The sequence below is a fragment of the Ranitomeya imitator genome, chromosome 7 (assembly GCF_032444005.1).
Source record: "Ranitomeya imitator isolate aRanImi1 chromosome 7, aRanImi1.pri, whole genome shotgun sequence".
NCBI lineage: Eukaryota > Metazoa > Chordata > Amphibia > Anura > Dendrobatidae > Ranitomeya > Ranitomeya imitator.
Window position 1 is genome coordinate 154844634 of NC_091288.1, and position 13056 is coordinate 154857689.

Here is a 13056-nt window from a genome sequence, read left to right on the forward strand (position 1 = left end):
AAAATACTGATTCTGTGCACATAACCTAAAGGGTTATTATAGTTTTTACAAACTATTTGTTCCTTTTGTAATTTAGGAGATCTCAACATTTGTCTGATTTCTCAAGTCCTATAGACTTAAATGAGACTGCACTGTGCACTGAGGCATACATAAAATTCTTGGGCCTCATAGCAAAAAGCAAAAACCCTAAGGCCGGCGTCACACTTGCGTATTGCATCCGATGCGAGAGCATCGGATGCGATATGCTAATGACCCTCGGCTCCTGCTCGCAGCAGTGTCATGCGTCTGTGCTCCGATTCTCTCGCACAGGAAGGATCGGAGCACAGCTGCGGAGGAGGCGGAGAAATGAATTTCTCCATCTCCTCCATTGCTGGGGTCCGCTTATAGCGCACATCACTCGGATGATATCCGAGTGGTGTGCGCTGTCTCACTCACAGCCATAGGCTTATATGGGTGCGAGTGAGCCGCGAGTTTTCCTCGGTCCGAGACAATCGCAGCATGCTGCGATTGTCTCGGACCGAGGAAAACGGCCGACAAAAAGTCGGCTGCTGGGAGCGGCCCCATAACTTAATATTGGTCCGAGTGCAATGCGATTTTTTATCGCATTGCACTCGGCCGTTTTAAACGCCAGTGTGACGCCGGCCTAAATGTGCTCCTCTCCTCACACCACAAATAGGCGCAGCAACAGAAGGGCAAACTTCCCAACTTTTAAAGACAGGGAGAGGTACATTTATTGCATCAATTACACTGTAATTTGGCCTCTATTGAAGCCCTTTTGTGTTCTCAGTCACTACAATACCCCTTACATGGGCCCCATACAGGGCCAGTGTCACCACCTGACACACCCAGGCAAATGCCAGGGCCTTGGATGAACAGGGGGGTCCACTCGCCATCAGGGACATCGGCACGCTATAGGGCCTGTGAGTCGGGGGAGCCCAGTGCCAGCGCTGGCAGCGACTCTACTTACGTACTCCCCTCTCCTCGTTCCCTGCAGCTCCGGTATCTTCAGCGTCTTCTTACTCTCTGTAATGTCTTAGGTCAGAGGGTGCGATAATGTCACTACAGCGTGCCCTCAGCTGAGCAGTGCAGAGAGTCAAAAGACGCTGAGGAAATGAGCTTTGGGGAATGAGAGGTGAGTATGTTGTTTATTTTTGTGTGAATGGAGCAATATATAGGGCCCATTATATTGTATGGAGCAATATATAGGGCCCATTATACTGTATGGAGCATTATATTGGGCCCCATTATGCTGTATGGAGCATTATATGGGACCATTATACTGTATCGATCATTATATGCGGCCCATTATACTGTATGGAGCAATATATGGGGCCCATTATACTGTATTGAGCAATATATGAGGCCCATTATACTGCATGGATCATTATATGGGGCCATTATACTGTATGGAGCATTATATTGGGCCCCATTATGCTATATGGAGCACTATATGTGGCACATTACACTGTATGGAGCATTAGGAGCATGTTAGGGCAAATTAGGTTAGGCTATGGGTTGAACTAGATGGACTTAAAGTCATCCTTCAACCTTAATAACTATGTAACTATGTAACTATGTTACTATGTAATTATATGGGGTTCATTTTTCCTTATGGAGGAACACATGAGGCCCATTTTACTGTATGGATCAATATATGGAGAACATTATACTGCATGGAGCATTATATTGGGGCCCATTATGCTGTGTGGAGCATCATATGGGACCATTATACTCTATGGAGCATTATATGGGGCCCATTACACTGTATGGAGCAATATATGGGGCCCATTATACTGTATTTAGCATTTTATGAGGCCCATTATACTGTATGGATCATTATATGGGGCCATTATGCTATAGAGGCTGCCTATGGGAGTGCATTATGCTATAGAGGCTGCCTATGGGGATGCATTATGCTACAGAGGCTGCCTATGGGGGTGCATTATGCTATAGAGGCTGCCTATGGGAGTGCATAATGATATAGAGTCTGCCTATGGGGAGTGCATATTATACTATCTAGAGTCTGTCTATGGGAGTGCATTAGATAATATAAAGTTTGCCTATGGGTTGAATTATATAATGTAGAGTCTGCCTATGGGGAGCATTATACAAGATAGAGTATGCCTATGGAGGTGCATTATACTATAGAGTCTGCCTATAGGGGATGCATTATACAATATAGAGTCTACCTATGGGTGTGCTTTATACAATATAGAGTCTGTCTATGGGGGTACATTATACTATAGAGTATCCTTATGGTGGGTGCATCATACTATAGAGTCTACCTATGGGTGGGGTGCATTATACTATAGAGTCTGCCTATTGGGGGTGCATTATATAATATAATGTCTCCCTATGAGGAGTGAATTAAAGTATAGAGTATGCCTATGAGGGTGCATTATACAAAATAGAGTCTGCCTATGGTGGGTGCATTTTACTATATAGAGTCTCACTATGGGTGGGGTGCATTATATTATGGAGTACGCCTATGGAGGGTGCATTATAGAATTTAGAGTCTGCCTATAGGGGATGCATTATACAATATCGAGTCTTTCTATGGGGATGCATTATACTATATAGAGTCTGCCTATGGGGAATGCATTATACAATATAGAGTCTGCCTATGGGGGTGCATTATACTACATAGAGTCTGCTTATGGGGAGTGCATTATACTATATAGAGTCTGTCTATAGGGAATGCATTAGACTATATAGAGTATGCCTATGGGGAGTGCATTATACTATATTGAGGCCTATAGGGAGTACATTATACTATATAGAGGCATATGGGGGTGTATTATACTATATAGAGGCCCATGGAAGTGCATTATACTATATTGAGGACTATCTGGTGCATTATACTATATGGAGGCTATCTCGGGGGCCATCATACAGTGTGGAGATTACAGTGAGGTGCCATTATACAGTGTTGGAGCCATTAAACAGTGTGGGGGCTACTAAGGGGTCAGGATACTATTATGTGGTACTATACAGTAAAGGGGCATTTTTCTGTGTATAAGAGAGCATCATACTGTCTAGAGGGGAGCTGTACAGGGGGAGACTCGGGACATTATTAAAAGTAAAGTGGGCACTTTTTATTATAAGGGAACTCATGTTACTGTGACTGTCAAAGGGGCACACAGAAGGCATTATTAGTTTCTAGGGGGAAACGTGTGGGCTCTGTTTTCTAGGGCACTTGCACCCTGCATTACTAAATTCTAGAGGGTTGCTTTAGAGGGCACAGAGAGCCACACAACAGGTGCAGCAATGGGGACACATACGGCTGGATGAGGAGTTTGTGCAGGTTGGGAATAGTCCTATTGGGGACAGTGCTGAAAATATGAGAAGTGAAATGTGTCTTTGGTGTAATCTCTGCAGCCAAGTCCTGGCTGGAAGTTGTCATGTCGGTCTGGGCCAGATGGAAAAGAAGTGAAAAGTGAATTACGTCATCAGAAAGAATGTCAGCGGTAAGTCATCATCTATAGCTATACTGTAAACTCTATATGTTCTGTAGGACTGTTATCTACCACTGACCATAGGTACCGTATATACTCGAGTATAAGCCGAGATTTTCAGCCCAAATTTTTGGGCTGAAAGTGCCCCTCTTGGCTTATACTCGAGTCATGGTTGGCGGTGGGGTCGGCGGGTGAGGGGGTGAGGGCGCTGAGGTATACTTACCTAGTCCCAGCGATCCTGGCACTCCCCCTGCCGTCCCACGGTCTTCGGTGCTGCAGTTCTTCTTCTATCAGCGGTCACGTGGGACCGTTCATTAGAGAAATGAATACGCGGCTCCACCTCCCATAGGGGTGGAGCCGCCTATACATTTCTCTAATCAGCGGTAACGGTGACCGCTGATAGAGGAAGAGGCTGCGGCACCGAAGACAGCTGTCCGGGAGAAGGAGCCAGACGCCGGGAGCAGGTAAGTATGTAATATTCACCTGTCCGCGTTCCAGCCGCCGGGCGCCGCTCCATCTTCCCGGCGTCGCTCCATCTTCCCGGCGTCTCTGCGCTCTGACTGTTCAGGTCAGAGGGCGCGATGACGCATATAGTGTGCACGGCGCCCTCTGCCTGATCAGTCAGAGCGGAGACGCCGGGACGAGACGCCGGAACGAGACGCCGGGAGCTGCAAGCAAGAGAGGTGAGTATGTGTTTTTTTTTTTTTTTTTACTGCAGCAGCAGCAGCAGCGACAATGGCAGAGCTTTCTATGGGGCAATATGAACGGTGCAAGAGCACTATATGGGGCAGAGCTTTCTATGGGGCAATATGAATGGTGCAAGAGCACTATATGGGACAGAGCTTTCTATGGGGCAATATGAACGGTGCAAGAGCACTATATGGGGCAGAGCTTTCTATGGGGCAATATGAACGGTGCAAGAGCACTATATGGGGCAGAGCTTTCTATGGGGCAATATGAACGGTGCAAGAGCACTATATGGGGCAGAGCTTTCTATGGGGCAATATGAACGGTGCAAGAGCACTATATGGGGCAGAGCTTTCTATGGGGCAATATGAACGGTGCAAGAGCACTATATGGGGCAGAGCTTTCTATGGGGCAATATGAACGGTGCAAGAGCACTATATGGGGCAGAGCTTTCTATGGGGCAATATGAACGGTGCAAGAGCACTATATGGGGCAGAGCTTTCTATGGGGCAATATGAATGGTGCAAGAGCACTATATGGGGCAGAGCTTTCTATGGGGCAATATGAACGGTGCAAGAGCACTATATGGGGCAGAGCTTTCTATGGGGCAATATGAACGGTGCAGAGCACTATATGGGGCAGAGCTTTCTATGGGGCAATATGAACGGTGCAGAGCACTATATGGGGCAGAGCTTTCTATGGGGCAATATGAACGGTGCAAGAGCACTATATGGGGCAGAGCTTTCTATGGGGCAATATGAACGGTGCAAGAGTACTATATGGGGCAGAGCTGTCTATGGGGCAATATGAACGGTGCAAGAGCACTATATGGGGCAGAGCTATAGGGCAATAATGAACGGTGCAGAGCACTATATGGGGCAGAGCTATAGGGCAATAATGAACGGTGCAGAGCACTATATGGGGCACAGCTATAGGGCAATAATGAACGGTGCAGAGCACTATATGGGGCACAGCTATAGGGCAATAATGAACGGTGCAGAGCACTATATGGGGCACAGCTATAGGGCAATAATGAACGGTGCAGAGCACTATATGGGGCACAGCTATAGGGCAATAATGAACGGCGCAGAGCACTATATGGGGCAGAGCTATAGGGCAATAATGAACGGCGCAGAGCACTATATGGCACAGCTATGGGGAAATAATGATCTATTTTTATTATTGAAATTCACCGGTAGCTGCTGCATTTCCACCCTAGGCTTATACTCGAGTCAATAAGTTTTCCCAGTTTTTTGTGGCAAAATTAGGGGGATCGGCTTATACTCAGGTCGGCTTTTACTCGAGTATATACGGTAATATCAATGTTGGTCTTTGCATAGAGGTTATTTTCAGCAACAGTGCGGTCATCTGCTGAGGTTCTCCTAAATCCACTATTAGGATGCACCACCCAGTTGCAATCAAGGTTACCTGGTTAGGGGACCACTCAGAAGTTTTGCCCCCCTTCCCCCCCAACCAAAACCCTAGCTACGCCTCTGGGTGAGGGCAATGACAAAATAAAAAAGTGACAAAACCAACAATCAAAAAGAATGAGAACAGAGAAATGGTCTGTCCTCACTACCTGCAGAACCACTTCTTTACAGGGGTTGTCTTGCTAATTGCCTATCATTTCTACCTGTTGTCTGTTCCATTTGCACAACAGCAGGAGAAATTGATTCACAATCAGTGTTGCTTCATAACTGGACAGGTTGATTTCACAGAAGTGTGATTGACTTGTAGTTACATTGTGTTGTTTAAGTGTTCCCTTTATTTTTTTGATCAGTGTATGATGGACACTGGCACCGTTGTGGCATCTGCCATTTTACCGGTAAAGAAACCTACCATGCAGCGCTATTTTTTTCAGATATGTATAACAGAATATGAAAGAGCCTCCAGTTTATATGTGAGTATATCATTGCTATGATAGGAAAACTACTTTTATGGGAATATTCCAGAAGCAACTTTTATGAATGTAAATGTTTGATCTCTGGGGTTCTGACCTCTGAGATCCCCCACGATCACAAGAAATGGTTTCCTGTGTCTTCCTTATGAATGGAGTGGTGGCTTCCATATTTGACCATGCTTCTATTTCATTGCCCCAGAGACCCATTTACTGTAAGTTACGGTAATAGAGCTGTCAAAAAGAAATGGAACATCTAAAATAAAATAAAAATAATAATTTGTTTTTTTTCTAAATGTGACCAATCATATTTTATACAAATGTATAAACATACAAGCTCATGGCACAACCAAATATTAAGCTATAAATAAGTTTATTTTCAAACAGATGAGACAAAATTATTAGCAAAGAGCAATGTCATTTTGATTTAGAAATATCCGTGGCTCAGAGCAGCAACCAGGACATTGATGAACTTCTCCCAGGCAGCCTGGACTTGAGGGGTGAATGCAGACCCCAACTTGGAGGCCAAGACGATGACCAGAACTTCTCCCAGACGCTGTGGAAGAAGAGCAAAATATTCAGTTAATATCAGTTCAACTGTTATGGGAACTGATATAACTCAATTTTGATACGTTTTCTAGCCATTATTGAAGATTTTTAGCTTACACATTGGGTAAACTTGTATTTTAACTGAGAGTGTTTAAAGTTAATTACTCAAAGTACAAGGGTTTGGCACTTTTAAACAAATGTGCCGGGGAAATCATTGTGTGGCAGCTACTAACATACAGTATCAGTGTTGCAGGTTCTCCTGCACTTGTTAGTACAACCTTCCTCACAGACTACACAGTGCTCGTTCTCTCCGAGTGGCTGCTGACGAAGTAGGATGTGACCATACCTGTTCATCTGCCTGCTCCAATGGAAAAACAGCTTTCCTGTGCAAAATGTTTTTCAATTCGAGGAGGCAGATGGACAGGTCTGGTCACTTGCCCCTGAGCAATAACCATGTTGGGAACAGGAGTTCTGTGCCATTTGTGAAGAAAGATGTACTAACTAGTGCAGAAGGAGAAATGGAATAACTGACATATTAGTAAATGATGCAAAATAATGTATCCTACATATCTGTTAAAATGAGCAAAAAGTGCTCAACGCCAAAGTACTTAATTCTACAAATTTATTAAAATAACCAGGGTTGCTTCTGTACCTTGAAGTTCTCAGGATCAATGTGGAGTTCCTGAGCATGGGACTTGCTGAGGTCAGCCAGGTGCTTTTTCACACTATCAATGTGTTGGATGGCACCGCCAACAGCTGTGAACACCTTCTTGCCATGAGCCTTCACCTTGGCATTGCCGGAAATGGCGGTGACATTAGACAGGTTTCCGAAGGAGCTGAAGTATCTCTGGGTCCAGGGGTACACGACCAGCAGCCTAATAAGAAGGAACTCATTAGATATGTGCACCGTTTATTAAAATGGGATAAAAGGATCATTGTTTTGTGAACATTAAAATATTCCTGGAAAAATAACTTCAATTATGGTGTTGTTAAAAAGGTTAAATCATTTGCTGATATAAATTAGTATACAAAGCCAAATCATACCAGAGATTCCTATAATATATGAAATAATTACTATTCAATCTACAAGTAATTAGGGCAATCTAAGGGGCCATTTACAATGGTTGATAACAAAGAATAAACATTTATAGAAACACTTATTTCCAGATTATCGATAATTAAGCAGGTCACCAATCACCAGATGAATGAACAGAACACTTGATCATCGGGTGAAATTATTTTTATAATTGTGTAAACAGGACACGTTCTATAGAAAACATTGATATTCTATGTGCACAGAACGATAATATTAACGATAGTGGTCACTTGTCTAAACACTCTATTAAATGACCAGAGATAGGCCCACATGTAGCCGATCACCAATCGTTTAATAGCCTGTATAAATGCAGTATAAGAAAATAGTTATTGCCGTAGTTAAACCTACTGTTCAAGGAAAGTTATGTGAAATCATAAAAATTACAGTAATGAAATGCAACAAAATAAATCGTATTAGATATCATCATCATTCTCTTACCTTGTCAGGGCATCGTGCCCATCCTGCTCAACATTAACCTTGGCCCAGACAGATGTGATGGCAGCTTTCTCCTCGGCAGTCCAGTGCACCATTGTTGCTGTTGTGTTGTAGTTTGTTGTTTGTGAATCTTGTGCAGTGTGCTGTACATCCTGGATATTATGTGTTCTCTTTATAGTGACCGTTCCACAGTCCACCCACTTAGCTTTTGTGCTGCTTCAGCCTCCCATTACCTATGGAAATGATGACATTGGAAGAATGGACAACTTACCAGTGACCACTTTATGCTGAGATAACAAAACATTCCTGCACGTTTTACTCAGCATTTACAATAAGAGCAATACTTGACCACCACATGACCAGAACAATTCTAAAATTTGGCAATATAAACATTACTGTACATGTAAAAAATTTGGTTTCATGTTGTTGTTTTTTTTATAAAACAAAATGCATGCACAAAATAAGATTTAATACAAAAAAAAAATGCTTGACTTTTTTTTCCACAAAGTTTTTGAAAGGTGAAATTACATGTATGTATGATGAAATCTTTTGGCTGCATTCATACATTGATGCAGTGTTACTTTTTTATGAAAGAAAAAAAACATTGTTTTGATATGATTTTCCAAAATTAATCTCAATTAACCCCTTCATGACCTTGGGATTTTTCGTTTTTCCGTGTTCGTTTTTCACTCCCCTCCTTCCCAGAGCCATAACTTTTTTATTTTTCCGTCAATTTGGCCATGTGAGGGCTTATTTTTTTGCGGGACGAGTTGTACTTTTGAACGACATCATTGGTTTTAGCATGTCGTGTACTAGAAACCGGAAAAAAAATTCCAAGTGCGGTGAAATTGCAAAAAAAGTGCAATCCCACACTTGTTTTTTGTTTGGCTTTTTTGCTAGGTTCACTAAATGCTAAAACTGACCTGCCATTTTGATTCTCCAGGTCAGTACGAGTTCATAGACACCTAACATGACTAGGTTATTTTTTATCTAAGTGGTAAAAAAAAATTCCAAACTTTGCTAAAAAAAAAAAGAATTGCGCCATTTTCCGATACCCGTATCGTCTCCATTTTTCGTGATCTGGGGTCGGTTGAGGGCTTATTTTTTGCGTGCCGAGATGACGTTTTTAATGATAGCATTTCGGTGCAGATACGTTCTTTTGATCGCCCGTTATTGCATTTTAATGCAATGTCACGGCGACCAAAAAAACGTAATTCTGGTGTTTTGAATTTTTTTACCGCTACGCTGTTTAGCGATCAGGTTAATGCTTTTTTTTTAGTTGATTGGGCGATTCTGAGCGCGGCAATACCAAATATGCATAGATTTTATATATTTTTTATTGATTTATTTTGATTGGGGCGAAAGGGGGGTGATTTAAACTTTTATATTTTTTTTTATTTTTTTAAAATTTTTTTCAACTTTTTTTTTTTTACTTTTGCCATGCTTCAATAGCCTCCATGGGAGGCTAGAAGCAGGCACAACTCGATTGCCTCTGCTACATAGCAGTGATCTGCTGATCGCTGCTATGTAGCAGAAATGCAGGTGTGCTGTGAGCGCCGACCACAGGGTGGCGCTCACAGCCACCGGCGATCAGTAACCATAGAGGTCTCAAGGACCTCTATGGTTACAATGGAGACGCATCGCCGACCCCCGATCATGTGACGGGGGTCGGCGATGACGTCATTTCCGGCCACCCGGCCGGAAGCGGTAGTTAAATGCCGCTGTCTGCGATTGACAGCGGCATTTAACTAGTTAATAGGTGCGGGCAGATCGCGATTCTGCCCGCGCCTATTACGGGCACATGTCAGCTGTTCAAAACAGCTGACATGTTCCAGCTTTGATGCGGGCTCACCGCGGAGCCCTGCATCAAAGCAGGGGACCTGACCTCGGACGTACTATCCCGTCCGAGGTCAGATAGGGGTTAAAGGTAATGTTGCCACAATGTGTAAAAGCTGACAGTCGTAAGATGAAGCAGCTTGTTGATGCTCTGGAACACATCTGCTTAAAATGGTTGTCACCTTTCAGAAAATATCCGACTACAGTTTTTCATAAAATAACAAATTGCTTTATTCACCATCCCTGGGTCCAGTGCTGACATCATATTCCCTGTTATAGCGCTCCCTGCTATTGAATGTGGTGCTGACTTGACATTGATAGTGCGACAGCCAATCAGTTAGCTCAGTGACGTTGGTGTGACGTTAGCTGTACAAGCGAAAACCTGACATCAACAACTCAACAATGGACCTGGGGATGGAGCATAAAGAGAGGTTTGTTATCTTAAAAACTTCAGCAGGGGCCTAACATTTTCTGAAAGAGCACATCCCCTTTAAGACAATATACACTACTCAAAATAATAATGGGAACACTTAAACAACAGAATATAACTCCAAGTAAATCAAACTTCTGTGGAATCAAACTGTCCACTTAGGAAGCAACACTGTTTGACAATCAATGCCACATGCTGTTGTGCAAATGTAATAGATAACAGATGGAAATTATTGGCAATTATCAAGACACACTCAATAAAGGAGTAGTTCTGCAGGTGGGGACCACAGACCACATCCCAATACCAATGCTTTCTGGCTGATGTTTTGGTCACTTTTGAATGTTGGTTGTGCTTTCACACTCATGGTAGCATGAGAAGGACTCTACAATCCACACAAGTGTCTCAGATAGAGCAGCTCATCAAGGATGGCACATCAATGCGAGCTGTGGCAACAAGGTTTGCTACTAGGAGATAGGCCAGTACACCAGGAGACGTGGAGGGGGCCGTAGGAGGGCAACAAACCAGCAGCAGGACCGCTACCTCAGCCTTTGTGCTAGGAGGAACAGGAGGAGCACTGCCAGAGCCCTGCAAAATGACCTCCAGCAGGCCACAGATGTACATGTGTCTGCACAAATGGTTAGAAACCGACTCCATGAGGATAGTCTGAGTGTCCAACGTTCACAGATGGGGGTTGTGCTCACAGCCCAACACTGTGCAGGACGCTTGGCATTTGCCACAGAACACCAGGATTGGCAAATTCGCCACTGGCACACCTGTCCTCTTCACAGATGAAAGCAGGTTCACACTGAGCACATGTGACAGATGTGACAGAGTTTGGAGACGCCGTGGAGAGGGATCTGCTGCCTGCAACATCCTTCACCATGACCGCTTTGGCAGTGGGTCGGTAATGGTGTGGGGTGGCATTTCTTTGGAGGGCCGCACATCCCTCCATTTGCTTGCCAGGGGTAGCCTGACTGCCGAGATGAAATCCTCAGACCTCTTGTGGCCCTGGGTTCCTCCTAACGCAGGACAATACCAGTCCTCATGTGGCTGGAGTGTTTCAGTAGTTTCTGCAAAATGAAGGCATTTAAGCTATGGACTGGCCCGCCCATTCCCCTAGACCTCAACACATCTGGGACATCATGTCTTGCACCATCTATCAACGTCACGTTGCACCACAGACTGTCCAGGGTTCGGAGGATGCTTTAGTCCAGATCTGGGAGGAGATTCCTCAGGAGACCATCCGCCACCTCATCAGGAGCATGCCCAGGCGTTGTAGGGAGATCATACAGACACGTGGAGCCCATACACACTACTGAGCATCATTTCCTTGTCTTGAGACATTTCCACTGAAGTTGGATCAGCCTGTAATTTAATTATCCACTTTGATTTTGAGCATCATTCCAACTCCAGACCTCCATGGGACATTAGTTGCGATTTACATTGATCGTTTTTAGGTTTTATTGTTCTCAACACATTCCACTATGTAATGAATAAAGATTTACAACTGGAATATTTCAATCAGTGATGTCTAGGATGTGGGATTTTAGTGTTTCCTTTATTTTTTTGAGCAGTGTATTTTATTCCTGCCCTGAATGGAAAATACATTGGAGTAAAATTTATTACAATTTGCCCTAAATTGTGTTCTCCTAAACGTGCTTCCCTGACTGATATATTCTTTTTCCATTTTCTATTATTTTTTATAGGTACTCTACATATAGTCTAAGATTTTAGAATAACGAATCTCTATATATAATCTCCAGTTTGAACTTCTGGCCGCTGTCCCCGAATCCCATAAGGCACCGCGGCAGTGTGCACTCCTGGGTGGCAGGTGGCGCTGTTGTACACGGACAGCTTGTAGCAGGCAATGCGGAGCACATTTAGCGGTGGTGCCGGCGGACAGTCACGGTTACACAGCACTTCTCGCACAAAGCTTTACGGCTGCCCAGTCATTGTGCCGCAGCAGTCGTGCTACATAGAGAGTGTACACAGAAAAAGACGTGTGCACTACTGATAAGATGGTGCTAAGGTTAGGTTCCCACACCTTCATGCAAATGACAAAAAGAACCTAGCACTCAACTTGATGCTTATGTGCAATTTTTATTGTAGTACCCAATAAACGTTTCGGTCCCTCATACGGACCTTCATCAGTAACGTACTCTATTGTAGTAAAGGCAAAAGAGACCATAGAGTCTCGGGGCACTAATGGAAACGGCGTCTTAGAAGGAACCTAGGCCGGTAATGCGCTCAAGTAGGAGGACAGTGTAGTGCCGCTGTCAGACACGGAGTCCAGCTAGGTTCTTTTTGTCATTTACATAGAGAGCGTAGGCGGAGCTCTGCACAGTGATTGCACAGCGGCAGAGGAGACGCACACAATGGTATCCGCACACACCCGGAACATGGGCACCGAAAGCGGCGCAGTCAGGACCCTGGTGGACGGAGCGGCCACCCTGCACCTGCACACGTGCAACACGTGCAACCGGATGAACAGGGGGCGGCTGAAGAAGAAATGTGCGGTCAGCTCCAGCGAGGAGGTGAGAGTGACTGCTTCCTGCCGCCCTCAATGCAGACCTGACAGCTGCACCGCACAGGGCATGCTGGGAGTTGTAGTACAAAGACCAGTCATAAGTGTGTTTAAAAAAAAATTAAAAATATGCTGTTGCTTATCATT

The 13056-nt window shown here is 44.1% G+C and overlaps 1 protein-coding gene across 1 annotated transcript; it reads right to left on the reverse strand.

The window, feature by feature from the left end:
• Positions 1 to 6395: 6395 nt before the first annotated feature.
• On the reverse strand, positions 6396 to 8284 carry LOC138645906 (hemoglobin subunit beta-2-like). The gene is made up of 3 exons (XM_069735393.1): positions 8123 to 8284; positions 7241 to 7463; positions 6396 to 6595 (listed from the first exon to the last, which is right to left on the reverse strand). Exons 1-3 carry the CDS (start codon positions 8212 to 8214, stop codon positions 6467 to 6469), a joined length of 444 nt encoding a protein of 147 aa, XP_069591494.1. The 5' UTR covers positions 8215 to 8284; the 3' UTR covers positions 6396 to 6466.
• Between the last annotated feature and the right edge of the window lie 4772 nt (positions 8285 to 13056).